Genomic DNA, 20,910 nt, shown 5'->3' with positions numbered 1-20,910 from the left:
TACAAGCACGTAAGCAGGCTAGAATGCATACCTTTGATAAATGGCAGAAGCTATGGGACGAGGAAACCCGAGGCAGGTGGACGGCTCGACTGATCCCGCGTATTCAGATTTGGCGTGATCGAAAGCACGGCGAAGTCAATTACTACATTACCCAAATCCTAACGGGGCACGGATATTTTTGTAAATACCTCTGCAACATCGGAAAAGTACATAGCCCTGCTTGCCCATATGCGGATGGACGCCGAACACACAGTGTTCCACTGCCACAGATGGAAAACCGAAAGAGAAGAGTTGACGGCAAATGTAGGCCCTATAGCACCCGACACGCTGGTCAACAAAATGATTAATGACGAAGCGACTTGGACAACAATCGTTACCTTTTTGACGAAGGTCCTCACCCAGAAGAATCTTGAAATTGATGTCGCCCTAGTCCATCTACACGAAGCTGAGTACAGAGAGGGCTCCCTGATAGGATGAATAGCCTTTTCTGATCCTTTATTCGACGCTACTACAACTACCAGCTGAAGCCGATGGGACGAAGAGCCCCCCTCCGATACCTTATACGTACCTGGACGCGACGTGAAGTTGATCCAACTGCTGAAGTCCGAGGGGGGAAAAAATTACGAGTATTATGTAGGCCGTCGCGAGTAAATGTTGCTTCATCCGTGAAAAGAATATGCGATACAACACGATGATCATTATTTATCCACCGACAAAATTCGACTCGTTTAACATAATCTTCCGGCAGTAGATGTTGTACGTTACCTAAATGGTATGGATATAAGCATTGCTCGTGGAGTGTGTTTATTACTCTCTTTTGTGGGATGTCTAATTGAACAGCAATTCTGCGTGAGCTGGTCGTTGCATCTTCTTTTACTAGATCCAAAATATGTTCTACTTCATTTAAACATTGACGCGTAGCTCGTTCAGATGTTACTTTAACGCTGGGAAGTGTACCGGTTTCGCGCAGTTTATTGAAAACCCTATTAAAAACGTTTTTATTGGGATGTCTGCGATTTGGAAACCGTTGACGATATTCATCTGCAGCAGCTGTAGCACTCTCGTTACAAAAACCATATACAAATAACATGTCTGTATATTCTAAATGTGAATAAGTACTTGGCATTTTATAGCACTTAATGCAAATCAAACTGTCAAATCTACGTTAAATGTTTAACTGTAGTTATGCAATCAATTGAAAACAAATGAAAATCGGATAACAACATATGAATTTTTTTACATTATTTTCAAGCGTACAATACACTCCTAAAGTTTGGTCCGTTCCTCCCGACTCACCCTGTATATGTATATAAGTAACAATTGACGAGTGAAATTCGATTAAATTCCGATTAAATTTAATGTAAAATTAGACAAACTATAATCAGACCAGTCCGGTCGGCGAGGTGCCGCACAGCAGCCAACGCATCAGAAACACCGATCAGAACACCACGTCCCATCAACCTGCCACCACCCACGTTTGGCCTATCGCATCTAAAAACTTGGTACGAATGAGGCAAAACCTCCGAGGAGTAGATACCTGGGTGGAGCCAGGTTTCTGTTAAACAAATAACATCAAATTCCGCATTGAGCACACTGTTGTACAGAGCAACAAGCTTGGTTCTTAAATCGCGGGTGTTCTGGTAGTACACGGTAATAGGTGACATGATTAATTTGTCTTGGCCTAAAAGAAAAGTGTTTATAAGTTAGTTAACAAAAAAAAAAAATTACATTCGGTCTATTTCTTTATCGCTCTTAACATGAATTGCACGCGAGTCTGGATCCTTTCGAACAAAAATTTTACTATTACGAATCCAGACAAACTTATAACCTTTCTCTCTAGCCACCCCACGGGCCCGACCAAATAGAATCTTGTTCTGCGGCGTGAGATACTCATTAACAAAACACCTCTCCGCAACACCCTCAATCTTGAGACCCGGACGTACACCAGTAGGAACTGATCGTTTCTTCAACGCAGCAGCGGCCAGGAAGTTATCCCGTCTGAGACGACTGCAGAACTTCACAATAATGGTCTTGGGGGTTGCCTCCCCATTCTGAAACCCTGCACCATGCGGAACACGATGAACCGCGTCCACTAAGGTTATAAAGTTATTTGACAACAAAGTTTTATAACCTATTTGTCAAGTTTGACATACAATTTCACAGCCGACTCCTGAATTTTCGATGATTTTAAGTAGCATTAACGAAATACGTGTCTTTAGTTATTTGAGTTTTTTATGAAAACGACAATGTTTTTTAAAAAATAATAAGAGTAAAAAAAGTTTTAGAATTAAATTCCACATGAAATGAAGTAATAATGCATTAAATCCACCAAAAGGTTAAAAAAATCTGTCAAAATGCCTCAATTGGTCTCAACTTGTAAAGTAAATACCCTCACGTAAATTTAACTAATCAACAACTTTATTGAAACTTCAAACAAAATATCAATGTAATTCGGTTCAGCGTTTATACTTCTCAAAACACACCCGTTTAGTCCGTCTTTTCTCGCGATACACCTCTTTTTACCTCTGCCACGCACCAACTCTCATGTTCGACTCTCTCAATCTTGTTCAAACCTGTTCGTTTTTAGCTAACGTCTCGGAACCTTTTCGAACGCGGGAATCACTCCATTGCCACCCCACGCTCCGCACTACCAACCCAAAATCTCCCGCACACAAAATATCCCTAACACTTGCTACCAATTAATACCCTCGGTACACTCATAACGTATACCAAATTTGGTTTTTCTAGCTTAATGTATTACGAAGATATTAAATGTTTTAAAAATTTAAGACCCAACTTTGAAGGCCGAGTTATAGGCCTCTTATTTCAGGGGTACAACTTAGTATAGAGATAAGTTGCGTTAAATCATCTTGATTTATTGTCCTCTACATGTCCCTGCTCTGTGTCGGTTCCTATGTGAATCACCCTGTATAATATAACTTGCAACATGGATTCATACAATCAAGTGAAAAAAAATTGTTGCTATGTACTAAAAATCAACTTTTAATTGCAGTTTTCGAAAAAATTCTTTTCTAACAAAGTTTATCATTTCGCAATATCTTATCATACAACATTTAAAAGAGAATAATTCAAACTTTTATTTGTGATGTGATGTAAATAAAATTAATTTTGGTTTAATCAATTCGTTTAATAATATTTTTACAGTTAAGCTTTAATTAACTAATCCATTGACGAATATATTGTTGCACTCTCAATTTAGCCTCGCGCAATTGTGGCAAATCGTTTTCGCTGATCGAGGAGAGATCGGCGCAATGCGAGGTGCCCTCCACGACGATTACGGGCGCATCTTCGTTAATATCCTCAAGAACTCCCAACGCATGCCAAGGATCCACAGTCCCATGGACAGACACCACCCTTGTTACTTCCGGTTCGAGGGCGCCGTAGAACAAATTCGTGCGTTCAATCCCCGTGTTCAAAATTTCCTCCCCAGTTCTAAAAACAACAAAGATTTTCATTTAAGCAAAATTCTTGATTACCACAAATTTTAATTTTTACCCAAATAACTCTTGACAGGTATCGATGTACATTTGGAGCCAAAAGTCGCCGAATGGCCGCGTGGTTTGATTCCCAGTTTGGAAGAAGCCGTATTCGGTGCAAGTTTGATAAGACCACTGCCGATCTAAAAATTTTGCCTCAATTAAGAATCAAAAATTAAAATTAAATCTTACACGAATCATAGTAATTCATAGCGGTGTCTTTGTAGTAATCAACGAAGTATTGGAAATCACTTATGCAATAGCCTCCATAATAGTAGCGAATATAACCGGCTAATTTCTCAACTGCGGAACCGCTGGTGCTTAAAATTAATTTACAAGCTTCATCAATATCGCCTGGTTGCGCATATTGGGTGTTATAAGCGAAGGGGTTTGCTAAACTGCTGAAGAAATAAGAACGTTCCGGTTCCGTAACATCAATTGGGTCGCAAGTACTACAAAAATTAATTAATTAATTTTTTTTTAATTAATTCGATTTAATTTATTTACCCAAACATCGAAGACATATTCTCCAACCCATCCACGCTATCCAAACTCCCCTCCAACATTCGAATCCCTTCCGTAACAGTATCCATACATTCATCACTTGATAACCTAAAATTATCAGCAACAACTTGGAAATACCCAATAAAATCAGCTTGGGCTAAAAGCGGTGCGCTCGAAGCTAAAGCTGCATCGACGAGATGGGGATATTTTTTGCGAATCCACGTGGCCATTGTAGCCGAGTATGAGCCACCAACGACGACGACCTTGCTGTTTTCGGCTCCTTCTATGTGCGATTTTTGGTGTTGGATGAAATAGGCGACGTCGGCGGTCGCTTGGTCCAAGCTGAGGTATTTTAAGTTTTCGGTGGTGAAGTCCTCGACCGGTTGACTTCTCCCGTAGTAACGGTGTTCGGTGTAGAACATGTAACCGTTGTGTTCGTTGGCCATGTCGAACATTTGCCCGGTTCGGATGTAACCTTCGTCGATTTCCCATTCGCCACCCAAAAAGATGAACAATGGACCACCGGGTTTGTAGAATTGGTCGTTGTATATGTATCTCTATAAAAAAATTATAATTAAATTAAATTAATTAGAATAAAGATATGTATAAAATATTAATCTTTTATTGAAATTGAAGATTTTGTCAATTTCATGCTGCTAAATTTTGTTTTTAGACTGTTATCATGAGACAACTCCATAAAATTGTGTTCTTCTACAGAAGTTAATACAGATAACTAATAAAGATATATTCAAGTACTGTTCGCGTTGGTGAATGGTTGTGTTGTAGATTGCTAATTTTGTGCGATGTTTTTCAACTCTCTCTTTGCCTTTATAGCTGCTTAAATTTGCTACACGAATCATTTTTGAGTTAATGTTCGGGAGGAAGTTTGAAGTTTGGAAGATATTTTACACATTAGTGGATATTATTTTAGTCAGTTTTCGTGGGAGTATAATAATAATAATAATAAACTTTATTTCCATTTCCAAAACAAGTATATACAGGGTGTCACACAAAAAACGCCCCAAGCTGTAACTCTGTCATTTACATTCCGATTTTCATGAGCGGGGTATCAAATGAAATGGTTTCAGGAATACTATGATTCATGCTACAAATAAATCTTTTCCAAGGCCATCTTCAATTTTAAGCGATTATTAACTTTTGCTTTTCAAATTGCTCTATATATTTTTCTTTACGTCATTGGATAGAAATTGTTTTTCTGAATCCACTGATGTACAATACATCCATTTTGAATATAATTTTAACAGAGAAAAGACACCTGTATATACAGGTTGCCACACAAGAACGCCGCAAGCTGTAACTCTGTCATTTACCTTCTAATTTTCATGACCCAGCTATCAAATGAAATGGTTTGATGAATACTATGATTCATGCTACAAATAAACTTTTTCCAACGCCATCTTCAATTTCTAGCGATTATCAACTTTTGATTTTCAAATTGCTCGGTATGTTTTTCTTCACGCTATTGGATAGAGATTTTTTTTTTAATCCATTAATGTACAATACATCAACATTAATTGTAATTGTAGCATAGAAAAACATTAAAATAGTTGCCGAACATCCTCTTAAAGTCACTTGTGTTATACTGTAGTGTGCCATGGGATAAATGAAAAACCAACTTATAAGTATCATTTACAACTGCTTGGGCATTAAAATAGCATTTAATGACTGTTATCAGTTTTGCGTGTTATTTTTTCCATGGCACACTGCAGCATTACAGAAGTGATTAAGACAATGTTCGGAAAATGTTTTAATTGTTTTTCTGTGCTAAAATTACAATTAATGTTAATGTATCTCAGTTATTATGAAAGATAGAAAGCTTGCGATTTTCGCGAACCTGAGTTACTTTTTTGTGAAACTTATAATGCCGCAAACCAAATTTTCATAGACCTCTTTGTTTTTGATATACAGGGAGTATTTCAAAATTTACGATTTTCAGACAACCCCCGTATCTCGGCTATCCGGAAACTTAGTAAAAAAGTAAAAACGGGTTCTAATAGATTTTTTCACGAAGAATCCAGTGGTGCACGTAGAATTTTTCTAGTCATCACGGTTTTTGAGTTATAAACACAACTTAGGTTTTTTTAAATGGAACCACCTATATTTTATTTTTTTATTGAATTGGATTTTTTTCAAGCTTTTCAATGATATATAATACTCTATACTTACCTTTATAATTAACCTCGAAATTTAATAAAATACATTATTTTATAAGTAGGCAATGATAAGTAGACTGCCTATCTTGACGTCACAGAGATGGGCGGAGTTTATATCGACTCCAAACAATTTCGTTGCTAACCACAGTTGCTAATAAACCGTAATAAAAATGTCATTTGGAATGTCATAAAAAGTCACTTAGTTTATTTTATTTTAACACTAATTGAAAAATTGTATATGGTGATTTACCGTTAGCAACACACTTGGCTATGAAAATGTTTGGAGTCGATATAAGCTCCGCCCATCTCTGTTACGTCAAGGCTTAGGTTGTCTATTAAGTGAGCGCGTTGCTAGGATACCGGAATAAACAAAGTAAATATAGTTAATTACTGTCAAACTTAATTTTGAATTTTGTGCTAACAATAAGTCGTGTGTTACTTAATTACCTTTAATTAACTTAACTTAATTATCTTTTTCTTGAAATGGAGCGCTATGAAAATTATGAAAAATATGACATGCTAGCATGTTACACTCATGCAAATGAAAATGTTAATCAAGCTGCTGAATTATACATAAATAGGTAGAATGCAACATTTATCAGCAATAACATTTTATTAGCAGATTGTTTCACTTCAGATATCCAGAAAGAGCGCAACCAAATTCAAAAATTTTTTTGCGAATAAAGCGTAATTTGATCAATTATGGAAGTTTTTTGATGCCCAGGCCAAAAAAATATAATAAGGAAAATCGGAATAACAATGAAATTACCGTGTTAGGATGTGTGGAAGCCGCGCCTAAAACATCATGTAGGGAAATTGAATGTCAAGTTGGAATTGAAAAATCGACAGCCTATGCGATTCTAAAAAAGTATAAATATAAACCCTACAAAGAACAAATAGTTCACCATTTACACCCGGGAGATGCCGAACGACGTTTGGAATTCTGTAACTGGTATTTGAACCATGCACAAAATAATATTGAATTTAGTTCCTCTATTATATGGTCTGATAAGGCATATTTTACCAGCACAGGAATCTATAATCGTCATAATAACAGACATTGGCATCAAGAAAACCAACATATTGTAATTGAGCGGGAGCGTCAAGGAAAATTTGGTTTTAGCGTGGCATGTTTTATTATTGGGCCACGAATTGTTTACAAAATATTTGAAGGAAACCTTTGCGCTAATCGCTATTTGGCCATCTTGCCAGAGATTTTGGATGATATTCCTCTTATTCGGCTAAATAATATTTATTTTCAGCAGGAAGGAGCTCCCGCTCATAATGCGCAGTTAGCGAGTCGCTACCTAACTGCAAAATTTCCTGGTAGGTGGATAGGCACACATGGCCCAACGCGATAGCCAGCAAGTTCACCTGATTTATCTATTTTGCACTTCTTTTTATGGGGATATATCAAGAATCGGGTATATAGTACCCAGAATCGAACAAAATTGGAATTGAAAATTGCTGTAACTGATGCTTTTTCACATTTACAGCAACATCCCATAACTATTCTAAATGCAATTAAACGCATTACTAAACTTTGTGAACAATGTGTGTGTTCGCTCACGCGCAATCGATCGCGCATCGATCGAGATTTTGTATGAATTTTGTGATTTTATGTATTCCGCATGTATTGCTCGCGCATATCACTTCTTTGCTGCATTACCCGCTCGCTCGACTCACGCATCTTTCATACCGCACCTTTCACACCGCATTCACTGTATGTATAATTATTTTTGTTAATTTTCTTTATTATCTTTTCAATTTTGCCCATTAACCACATTATAAGTTTAATTTTTGTTTTATTAATACAATTTCATTTATTACTCATTTTTTTTTACTTCGCTTACCAGCACCTGTTTTTCGGTTCGACCCATCAAAATGGTAACAACTTTGAACAATTCTTGTAACTTGAAGCCATATTTGCATAATGTTTAGTTTTTAATAATTTTTCGTTTTTAGCAAACAAAATTTAATAAATACATTTTTTTAATAAGTCAATAATTAATATTATAGTATTTTCAAAATTCTTTGTTTATTCTGGTATCCTAGCAACGCGATCACTTAATTTATCATAGCCTACTTATAAAGTAATGTGGTTTTTTTAATTTCGAGGTTAATTATAAAGGTAAGTATAGAGTATTATATATAATTGAAAAGCTTGAAATAATTCTAGTACAATAAAAAATAAAATATAGGTGGTTCCATTTAAAAAAACCTAAGTTGTGTTTATAACTCAAAAACCGTGATGACTAGAAAAATTCTACGTGCACCATTGGATTCTTCGTGAAAAAATCTATTAGAACCCGTTTTTACTTTTTTACTAAGTTTCCGGATAGCCGAGATACGGGGGTTGTCTGAAAATCGTAAATTTTGAAATACTCCCTGTATATCAAAAACGAAGAGGTCTATGAAAATTTGGTTTGCGGCATTGTAAGTTTCACAAAAAAGTAGCTCAGGTTCGCGAAAACCACAACTTTCTATCTTTCATAATAACTGAGATACCCTGCAAACCCATCGAAATTTCGACACCCTGTACATCAATGGGCTCAGAAAACAATTTCTATCCCATAACGTAAAGAAAAACATACCGAACAATTTGAAAATCAAAAGTTGATAATCGCTTGAAATCGAAGATGACGTTGGAAAAAGTTTATTTGTAGCATGAATCATAGCATTCATCAAACCATTTCATTTGTTGCCTCGTTCATAAAAATCGGAAGGTAAATGACAGAGTTACAGCTTACGGCGTTTTTGTGCGACAACCTGTATATACAGGTGTCTTTTTTCTGCTAAAATTACATTCAAAGTGGATGTATTACATATCAGTGGATTCAGAAGAACAATCTCTATCTAATGACGTGAAGAAAAATATATGGAGCAATTTGAAAAACAAAAGTTAATAATCGCTTAAAATTGAAGATGACCTTGAAAAAAAATTATTTGTAGCATGAACCATAGTATTCATCGAACCCTTTCATTTGATGCCTCGGTCATGAAAATCGGAATATAAATGACAGAGTTACAGCTTGGGGCGTTTTTTGTGTGACACCTGTATATATACAGGTGTCTCAGCGAGACCGGTCATTAGACGATTCTGGGGTTCTGGCCAAACAAAAAATTTGAGAATGCAGACTTAAGTATTATCAATTACGTTCTCTTCATCTAAAATATTTTCAGATTTCTAGCACTTCCGGTTATACCGGTTATGCTTAAACAACATGATGGAGTATGTTTTGGTGCCGAGAACGGCTGTCTAGACCGTTTGGTCACTTTACTATGATACGTTAACTTTTCGAAATTTGGAAGCACCATAACTTCATTTTTTTAAATGGCACCCCCCATATTTTATTACTTACAAGGGAAGTGTCACAACTGTGTCTCACCGATTTCGATGCAATTTGGTACAGTCATAGAATGGGCCAAAATAAGGTTCGCACATTTTTTTATACGTGCGGTAAAAGCCCCTGGGGCGAGTTATAGGGGTTGAAAGTTTGGAGAAAAAGTACGTTTTCACTTATATTTTGAAAACGAAAAGTGCTATCAAAATTTGGTAAATTGTAACTGATATTCATTTTAAAAGAGCTTTCTTTTGATGTGTCACACATATAGCAGAGGGTTAAAAAGGGCGAACTACCCCTATTTTTTTGGAATTATTTAAAAACCACCCTATCGATTTTGGCGGCATTAAGTATACTTCTAGTGCGTTCAAAAATATTAGTTAAGGGTTTTTTCCCATTCGCCCTAGATCAACCCCAGCGAAGTTACGGGGGTTAACATGTAAGCACTTTTCGTAAGAATGATGTGATAAAATTGTCAGGTATTTTGAAAATACTTTAAACAAAACCGTAAATTAGTCGCACAATAAAATGTTTAGTGTAAAATAAGGCATAATACACCATATAGGGGTTGTTGGGGTTATCCACCCCCTTAAAAATTAATTCTATCCCGGGCGTTATTTGTCGATTACGGCGAAATTTGGTACTGTGTTTGTTTTATATTTGAAGTAAAAATTTTTGAAAATGGTTATAAGGGTTACAAATTAGGGGTAGTTTTTTGTTTATACCTCGAAGATGAAAACTGCCATCGTAACTGTGGTATTGTTTTTTAAAAATCTATCTATCGATGTTCCACGAGGTAAACTACCCTCATTTTCTTTAAATAATAAATATAAAACTACTAGATAAATAAGATATTTTATTTATTTATGAGTTAAAAAGCAACTGACAAAAAAAATAGTTCAATATACCAAAGAAGTTTATTCTACATTACTAATTGACGTTTTTTATGTATTATATTAATTTTCAATATTAAATTTATTTTTATTCTACGTAGTGTTGGCAAAAATGAAAGTCGTGGAAAAAATGTTTTAAACATAAGGATTTTTTACACCATGCACATGTTATGACCGCTATATCCCCACAGATATCACACGTTGGCTTCTCACTCGAAAAGCAAACTTCCACGGGATTTTCAAAATGGTCTGGTCTCTCCTCTATATAGCCACTTGCAAACCATGCGTATTTAAAAACATTTATAAACCGAGGGGAAGCCAACTGGTTATGCGTCAACGATTGCAATTTTAATATGTTATCCCTCTGATGTAAATTGACATCATACTGGTAAAGAATAATCTGATCAGAGAATCTTCTAATAAAATTTTTCCATATTCTGAAACCAAATACATCTAGGGGCTGTATTTGACCTGTTGTCCCTGCAGGTATAGATAAATGTTTAAAATTAGTACCTGATGGAGTTATTTCACTAATAACTTCAGGACAATGGCCACTCCAAGAATCTAATAATAATAATGATTTAGAACCAGTATTTGGAAAATATACATTTTGGAGCCAATTTTTCATGTGTTCTGAAGTTAACTTTCCAGATTTTGATGCCAAAACGTATATATTGTCTGCTTTAAACATTGTATTTGCTACCCTCGGTCCAAAGCTGCCAGAGGGTTCTTTTAAAACAATAAAAAGTGGAGAAAGAAGTTTCCCATCAGCAGATATTACGGGTTGAATTGTGTAACTGTGCGTTGTAGATGACACCGACTGGACCACACTTTCTACGGTTTTAACTCCTAAATCGCTTAATGTTCTTCCCGAATGGAATTCCAAGTTAAAACCGCTCTGATCCGAATTGTAGGTGTTTTCAGGTCCATATATTTGGATTTGTAGCTTTGCCTCTTTAACGAAATCTTTTGCTAAAGTTTTTACTCGATCAACATTTCCAATTTGTTTTTGGGATAGAAATTTTGTTATTTTTCGGCTTACTAACCGATTTGCTTTCTTAAAACGTTGCACCCAGCTATGAGATGCTTTGAACAGTTGAGGAGATAAATTCTTTTCATTTCTAGCTTGTATAGCCCATCTGCGTATATCAATATCATGTAGTGGCAATTTATTATCTACGGCGGCTCTCGCTTGATTAATTACAAATTCGGTAATTTCTGCTAATTTTTCTTTGTATGTCCCTCTTTCTTCAATATATTTAGACCATCTGTGCAATTGGGTCTTTGACGTTACTTTTCGGTATTTGTTTTTTACGGTTTCTAGTTTCAAATAACCTTTCTTCCCACTTGTCCAGTAATTTACCGCCTCTAATTTGTACTCGTAGTCGATGTCATCCTTCAATGGACAATGAGCATCAGTATCTTCTACAAACCTGTCAGTTGTATCCTGGTCTTCAATAATTTGCTGACCGTCATTGATGCCATTGGATGAATCGAAAATTAATACAGTTTCGTCTTCAATTTGCATATTGTAGTCTTCCATACTTTCCATTAAAATACGCTGTATATTTTCTTTTAAACTAACTTCTGCTTCATTTACAGGAGTCTGGGGAATATTCATAACAGTAAAAACTGTCATTAGCAAATTTAAAACGTTTATTGGGTTTATTGTAACCATTGCTTCTGTCAGTTGCTCTGAAACTAAAATCTACCCACTGGGCACACGTTCTTTTATACTAGAAAAAACTATTTTGAGAAATGACCTTTAGCAAGCGGCACTAAAAAAACAAATATTGTGCCAACATTTTTTTGGTAGGTGTATTTTTGGCAACATTATGTAGAATAAAAATAAACTAATAAACTATATAAAACAAACACAGTACCAAATTTCGCCGTAATCAACAAGTAATGCCCGGGATAGAATTAATTTTTAAGGGGGTGGTTAACCCCAACCACCCCTAAATGGTGTATTATGCCTTATTTTACATTAAACATTTTATTGTGCGACTAATTTACGGTTTTGTTAAAGTATTTTCAAAATACCTGACAATTTTATCACATCATTCTTACGAAAAGTGGTTACATGTTAACCCCCGTAACTTCGCTGGGGATGATCTAGAGCGAATGGGAAAAAACCCTTAACTAATATTTTTGAACGTGCTGGAAGTATACTTAATGCCGCCAAAATCGATAGGGTGGTTTTTAAATAATTCCAAAAAAATAGGGGTAGTTCGCCCTTCTTAACCCTCTGGTATATGTGTGATACATCAAAAGAAAGCTCTTTTAAAATGAATATCAGTTACAATTTACCAAATTTTGATAGCACTTTTCATTTTTAAAATATAAGTGAAAACGTACTTTTTCTCCAAACTTTCAACCCCTATAACTCGCCCCAGGGGCTTTTACCGCACGTATAAAAAAATGTACGAACCTTATTTTGGCCCATTCTATGACTGTACCAAATTGCATCGAAATCGGTGAGACACAGTTGTGACACTTCCCTTGTTAGTCGTCTTCGGCGTCTCATTTTACATCTTTTATATTCCATATGTCCTATGCCTAACATTAATAGTTTGAGAAATAATTAGGGTTTTTTGAAAAATGGTCACATATCATATGGATATTAACCTAGTGTGCCATGGAAAACAAATGTTTAATGACTTATTGATAAACGTCAAAGTCTAATTTAGGTTGTTTGATGCTTGTGCGTCTAAAACCAGTTAAAATGGATATTAATAACGTAAATAATGTTTATACAAATGAAGAAATCCATAATTTATTTTTTGTGCACGAAAAGTGCGACAAAGTTCTTAGTAGAACTTGCAGAATGTTTAATGAAAATTATCCACATTTATCTCCGATGACAAAAGGTAAATTTAGAGGAATAGAAGCAAATTTTTTGCATTTACGAATTAATCACGTGTTAAACTGACCAAAAAATGTAGTAGATAATGCAACGGAAGAGGTGAATACCTTGGCTTATTTCGAGCCCAGTCCCAACACCTCAATTCGAGCTGCCAAAGAAGATCTGGGAATCATACTACGAACTTTGTCGCGCTTTTCATGCAAAAAAAATAAATTAAGAATTTCTTGATTTGTGTAAATATTACTTTCGTTATTGTTATCGATTTTAACTCGTTTCAGTACTAATATTAAGGGACATAACAGATAATTATTAGCTCACATGCATCAAGTGACGTAAACAAGTGAGTCTTTGACAAGAACTCATTGAGAAGGCTTGTTTTTCATGGCACACTAGGCTAAATATCCATATGATATGTGTGCATTTTTCAAAAAACCCTAATTATCTCCCAAACTATTAATATTAGGTATGGGCCATATAGGATATAAAAGATGTAGAATGAGACACCGAAGACGACTAAAAAATAAAATATGGGGGGTGCCATTTAAAAAAATGAAGTTATGGTACTTCCAAGTTTTGAAACGTTAACGTGTCATAGTAAAGTGATCAAACGTTCTAGACCGCAGTTCTTGGTACCAAAACATACTCCATCATGTTGCTTAAGCATGTTCTCAATCCTAAATTGATATCCCAAAAATTGAGTGTTTTCTGATTTTTTGAACAAATGTCTGCTGGAGCAGATTTTTCTAGAAAAATTCGAATAACTCGAGAACGACCGAATCAAATTGCAAAAAGTAAAGTTATTTATAAACCTTGAAAACAGACAAATCCAAATATGTAAAAATATACAGGGTGTTCCATTTAAAAAAATAAAGTTGGTGGCGACTTCCGGTATAACCGGAAGTGCAAGAAATCTGAAAATATTTTAGACGAAGAGATCGTAATTGATAATACTTAAGTCTGAATTCTCAAATTTTTATTTTCGCCAGAACCCCAGAAACGTCTAATGACCGGTCTCGCTGAGACACCTGTATAAAGAATAAGTTTATTGATATAATTTCGTTGTAAATTATTCAAAACCGCTTCGAATTTTGCACCGAAATTAATTAGAATTCTCAAAAATGAGATCGTTTATTAACTTTTCGATTAAAAACTTAAATTGAGGTACATAACAATCTGTTTATTTATCAAATAAAATTAATTTTTTAAATATGATTTTGAAATTAATTAATCATATCATATAATGTCATATTAATTAATAAAAAAAAATTACCATTTCCCATTCTCTGAGATCTACCGGATTGAAATGGTCGACTCGTTGAGAGATCGTGTCCCAAACGGCGGCTTTGGATCCTTTTTTAAAAACGGTTTGTTTCGGTGGACCATGTTTGAGGGATTTTAAAAAGTGTTGGGACTTAAAATTTAATTAAAACACAATTAATTAGTAAAAGCGAAGTAATTAATTGTTATAGAACTTACATTAACCAAATGAATGGCTATTAAAAGCACAAAAAACGCAAACGACTTCATTCTTTAACCGAAGTAAATCGTTTGGAACAAAGACTCGTAATGAATCCGAATTGTTAAATATTTTTTGATACAATCGGGTTTTGATATAATTAAACTACTTCATTTTCGAGTGTTTTTCTATATTTATTTTTATCGTGTATTATGGGGAGATTACGAACTTAATCGAGTTAATACAAAGGTAGGTACTTTACCTCATTTTTAGAAATAAAGATCAGATCGGTAATAATACGATTTCATCAATAATAATAATAATTAATAAAAAAACTAAAAAAAACATTGTTGACGGTTTTTATTTAAGTAGAGTTGACGTTAGTTAGACGTTGTTAAACATAGTAATATAATTTGAGGAATACCGTATTTGCTTATTTGTGCAAGTTAAAATGTTATTTGTGGGAAATTTTACACTTTTCTATGCAATATATTAATCTGATTTTTCACCTGATTGTTGTGAAAAGAATTAAGGCTGATTAAATCAAGGTCGCTTGGTTTAGTATTATTTTTGATTTATAAATTCGACTATATTTTCTTTAATAATTTTTCTTATTTTTATAATATTATCTTATAGATTTTATATCACTTCATAAGATAGACTCTTTAAGCTTCAATTTAACATACACATCATATCATAATTTTTAAAAATAGAGTCGATATGATTTTTTGAAAATTTCATATTATTTTTGATTTATAAATGTGACAATTTTTTCCTAAATAATCTTTATCTGCAAATTTCAATAATATTATCTAATAGTATTTATATCACATTATAAACTATAAAATATAAGCTTCAATTTAATATACATTTGGCCGACATGATTTGTTTTAAATTATGTTTTATATTTGAGTTATAAATTTGACAACTTTTTCTTTAATAATTTTTTCTTAGAAATTTTAATAGCATCATCATATGGCTTTTAGGTCATATCATAAACTAGAATCTTTAAGCTTTAATTTAACATACATATCACATCATTATTCTAAAAAACACAGTCGACCTGATATCTTAAAAAAAATTATAATATTTTGTATTTACAAATTTGACAATTTCTTCTTTAGTAATCTTTTCCTGGATATTTCAATAATATTATCATATAGTTTTTATATCACATCATAAACTATAATCTTTAAGCTTCAATTTAAGATACATATCATATCATAATTCTTAATAACACGGCCGATATGATTTTTGAAAATTTTATATTACTCTTTATTTAAAATTTGATAATTTCGTCATTAACGACCTTTTCCTGGAAATTTCAATATATTACCTTATAGTTCTTATATTACATCATAAACCAGAATCTTTAAGCTTCAATTTGACATACATATCATATCAACATTCTTAAAAACACGGCCGATATGACTTTTTGAAAATTTTATATTATTTTTGATTTATAAATTTAACAATTTCTTCTTTAATCATTTCTTCCTGAAAATTTCAATAATATTATCATATAATTTTTATATCACATTAAAAACTAGAATCTTTAAGTTTCAATTTAACATACATATCATATCATAATTCTTAAAAACACGGCCGATATGCTTTCTGAAAATTTTATATTATTTTTGATTTATAAATTTGACAATTTCTTCTTTAATCATTTTTTCCTCGATATTTCAATAATATGATCATATAATTGTGATGTCACATCATAAACTAGAATCATTAAGCTTCAATTTGACAAACATATATCATAATTCTTAAAAATACAACCGATATGATTTTTTGAAAGTTTCATATTATTACTTGATTTATAAATTTGCCAGTTTCTTCTTTGATAACTTTTTTCAGGAAATTTCAATAATATTATCTTATAGTTTTTATATCACATTATAAACTAGAATCTTTAAGCTTCAATTTGACATACATATCATATCATAATTCTTAAAAACACCGTCGATATGTTTCTTTTGAAAATTTCATACAATATTTTCTAACAAACGTTATCATTTCGAAATATCATATCATACATCATTTTAAAGAGAATAATTTAAGCTTTCATTTGCGATATAACTCATCTCTTAACTCCCAAAAATACAGGAGAAGCGATTTTTTTAAAATTGACTTTAATCAATATTTATTAAAATTTATAATTTCTTATAGATCATTTTTCCTCCTTATTTCCATCATTAACATATACCTCATGATACATCATCTTAAAGAAGGCATTTTAAGCTATAATTTAAGATATTAATCATTTCTTCATTCCTAAGAATAAACCGGAAGTGATTTTTTAAACTTTACATTAAATTAATATCGTTAATCCAAAATTTTTGTACAACATAATTTTTAAAAATTCTTTTCTAATAAACTTTATCATTTTGAAATACTTTATCATACATCATTCTAAAGAGAACAATTTAAGCTTTCATTTGTGATATAACTCATCTCTTAACTCCCGAAACGCAGGAGAAGCGATTTTTAAAAAATTGACTTTAATTAATATTTATTGAAATTTGTAATCTCTTTAAAATCATTTTTCCTCCTTATTTCCATCTTTAACATATACCTCATGATACGTCATCTTAAAGAAGACATTTTAAGCTATAATTTAAGATATTAATCATTTCTTCATTCCTAAGAATAAACCGTAAGTGATTTTTGAAACTTTACATTAAATTAATATCGTTAATCCAAAATTTTTGTACAACATCATTTTTAAAAATTCTTTTCTAATAAACTTTATCATTTTGAAATACTTTATCATACATCATTTTAAAGAGAACAATTTTAGCTTTCATTTATGATATAACTCATCTCTTAACTCCCAAAAATACAGGAGAAGCGATTTATTAAAAATTGACTTTAATCAATATTTATTTATATTTATAATTTCTTATAGATCATTTTTCCTCCTTATTTCCATTATTAACATATACCTCATGATACATCATCTTAAAGAAGACATTTTAAGCTATAATTTAAGATATAAATCATTTCTCTATTCCTAAGAATAAACCGGAAGTGATTTTTTAAACTTTACATTAAATTAATATCGTTAATCCAACATTTTTTTACAACATTATTTTTAAAAATTCTTTTTTAACAAACTTTATCATTTCGAAATATCATATCATACATCATTTTAAAGAGAATAATTTAAGCTTTCATTTGTGATATAACTCATCTCTTAACTCCCGAAAACGCAGGAGAAGCGATTTTTTAAAAATTCACTTTAATCAATATTTATTAAAATTTATAATTTCTTATAGATCATTTTTCCTCCTTATTTCCATCATTAACATATACCTCATGATACATCATTTTAAAGAAGACAGTTTAAGCTATAATTTAAGATATTAATCATTTCTCTATTCCTAAGAATAAACTGGATGTAATTTTTTAAATTTTACATTAAATTAATATCGTTAATCCAAAATTTTTTTACAACATAATTTTTAAAAATTCTTTTTTAACAAACTTTATCATTTTGAAATACGTTATCATACATCATTTTAAAGAGAACAATTTAAGCTTTCATTTGCGATATAACTCATCTCTTAACTCCCGAAAATACAGGAGAAGCGATTTTTTAAAAATTGACTTTAATCAATATTTATTAATATTTATAATTTCTTATAGATCATTTTTCCTCCTTATTTCCATCATTAACATATACCTCATGATACATCATCTTAAAGAAGACAGTTTTAGCTATAATTTAAGATATAAATCATTTCTCTATTCCTAAGAATAAACCGGAAGTGATTTTTTAAACTTTACATTAAATTAATATCGTTAATCCAACATTTTTTTACAACATTATTTTTAAAAATTCTTTTTTAACAAACTTTATCATTTCGAAATATCATACCATACATCATTTTAAAGAGAATAATTTAAGCTATCATTTGCGATATAATTCATCTCTTAACTCCCAAAAATACAGGAGAAGCGATTTTTTAAAAATTGACTTTAATCAATATTTATTAAAATTTATAATTTCTTATAGATCATTTTTCCTCCTTATTTCCATCATTAACATATACCTCGTGATACATCATCTTAAAGAAGACATTTTAAGCTATAATTTAAGATATAAATCATTTCTCTATTCCTAAGAATAAACCGGAAGTGATTTTTTAAACTTTACATTAAATTAATATCGTTAATCCAAAATTTTTATACAACATAATTTTTAAAAATTCTTTTCTATTAAACTTTATCATTTTGAAATACTTTATCATACATCATTTTAAAGAGAACAATTTAAGCTTTCATTTGTGATATAACTCATCTCTTAACTCCCAAAAATACAGGAAAAGCGATTTTTTTTAAAATTGAATTTAATCAATATTTATTAAAATTTATAATTTCTTATAGATCATTTTTCCTCCTTATTTCCATCATTAACATATACCTCATGATACATCATCTTAAAGAAGACATTTTAAGCTATAATTTAAGATATTAATCATTTCTTCATTCCTAAGAATAAACCGGAAGTGATTTTTTAAACTTTACATTAAATTAATATCGTGAATCCAACATTTTTTTACAACATTATTTCTAAAAATTCTTTTTTTAACAAACTTTATTGTTTCGAAATATCATATCATACAACATTTTATAGAGAATAATTTAAGCTTTCATTTGCGATATAACTCATCTCTTAACTCCCAAGAACACAGGAGAAGCGATTTTTTAAAAATTGACTTTAATCAATATTTATTAAAATTTATAATTTCTTATAGATCATTTTTCCTCCGTATTTCCATCATTAACATATACTTCATGATAAATCATCTTAAAGAAGACATTTTAAGCTATAATTTAAGATATTAATCATTTCTTCATTCCTAAGAATAAACCGGAAGTGATTTTTTAAACTTTACATTAAATTAATATCGTTAATCCAAAATTTGTGTACAACATAGTTTTTAAAAATTCTTTTCTAATAAACTTTATCATTTTGAAATACCTTATCATACATCATTTTAAAGAGAACAATTTAAGCTTTCATTTGCGATATAATTCATCTCTTAACTCCCGAAAATACAGGAGAAGCGATTTTTTAAAAATTGACTTTAATCAATATTTATTAATATTTATAATTTCTTATAGATCATTTTTCCTCCTTATTTCCATCATTAACATATACCTCATGATACATCATCTTAAAGAAGACATTTTAAGCTATAATTTAAGATATAAATCATTTCTGTATTTCTAAGAATAAACCGGAAGTGATTTTTTAAACTTTACATTAAATTAATATCGTTAATAAAAAATTTTTATACAACATAATTTTTAAAAATTCTTTTCTAATAAACTTTATCATATCGAAATACTTTATCATACATCATTCTAAAGAGAACAATTTAAGCTTTCATTTGCGATATAACTCATCTCTTAACTCTCAAAAATACAGGAGAAGCGATTTTTTAAAAATTGACTTTAATCAATATTTATTAAAATTTATAATTTCTTATAGATCATTTTTCCTCCTTATTTCCATCATTAACATATACCCCATGATATATCATCTTAAAGAAGACATTTTAAGCTTTAATTTAAGATATTAATCATTTCTTTATTCCTAAGAATAAACCGGAAGTGATTTTTGAAACTTTACATTAAATTAATATCGTTAATCCAAAATTTTTGTACAACATAATTTTTAAAAATTCTTTTCTAATAAACTTTATCATTTTGAAATACTTTATCATACATCATTTTAAAGAGAACAATTTAAGCTTTCATTTGTGATATAACTCATCTCTTAACTCCCAAAAATACAGGAGAAGCGATTTTTTAAAAATTGACTTTAATCAATATTTATTAATATTTATAATTTCTTATAGATCATTTTTCCTCCTTATTTCCATCATTAACATATACCTCATGATACATCATCTTAAAGAAGACATTTTAAGCTATAATTTAAGATATAAATCATTTCTGTATTTCTAAGAATAAACCGGAAGTGATTTTTTAAACTTTACATTAAATTAATATCGTTAATAAAAAATTTTTATACAACATAATTTTTAAAAATTCTTTTCTAATAAACTTTATCATATCGAAATACTTTATCATACATCATTCTAAAGAGAACAATTTAAGCTTTCATTTGCGATATAACTCATCTCTTAACTCTCAAA

The 20,910-nt window shown here is 31.3% G+C and overlaps 1 protein-coding gene across 1 annotated transcript; it reads right to left on the bottom strand.

Moving 5' to 3' along the window:
- Positions 1-3,127: 3,127 nt before the first annotated feature.
- Positions 3,128-14,864, bottom strand: LOC111421854 (putative serine protease K12H4.7). The gene is made up of 6 exons (XM_071200906.1): positions 14,755-14,864; positions 14,549-14,689; positions 4,005-4,558; positions 3,690-3,949; positions 3,517-3,640; positions 3,128-3,453 (listed from the first exon to the last, which is right to left on the bottom strand). Exons 1-6 carry the CDS (start codon positions 14,803-14,805, stop codon positions 3,177-3,179), a joined length of 1,407 nt encoding a protein of 468 aa, XP_071057007.1. The 5' UTR covers positions 14,806-14,864; the 3' UTR covers positions 3,128-3,176.
- Between the last annotated feature and the right edge of the window lie 6,046 nt (positions 14,865-20,910).

This window comes from Onthophagus taurus, unplaced genomic scaffold, assembly GCF_036711975.1.
Source record: "Onthophagus taurus isolate NC unplaced genomic scaffold, IU_Otau_3.0 ScKx7SY_15, whole genome shotgun sequence".
Classification (NCBI taxonomy): Eukaryota; Metazoa; Arthropoda; class Insecta; order Coleoptera; family Scarabaeidae; genus Onthophagus; species Onthophagus taurus.
This window is presented reverse-complemented; position numbering and strand designations above follow the sequence as displayed.

Coding starts and splice junctions, on each gene's coding strand:
- LOC111421854 (XM_071200906.1), bottom strand. CDS start 14,805: ATGAAGTCGTTTGCGTTTTTTGTGCTTTTAATAGCCATTCATTTGGTT. Junction 14,690..14,754: donor TAGCCATTCATTTGGTTAAT/GTAAGTTCTATA, acceptor TTAAATTTTAAG/TCCCAACACTTTTTAAAATC. Junction 3,641..3,689: donor TATGAATTACTATGATTCGT/GTAAGATTTAAT, acceptor CAAAATTTTTAG/ATCGGCAGTGGTCTTATCAA.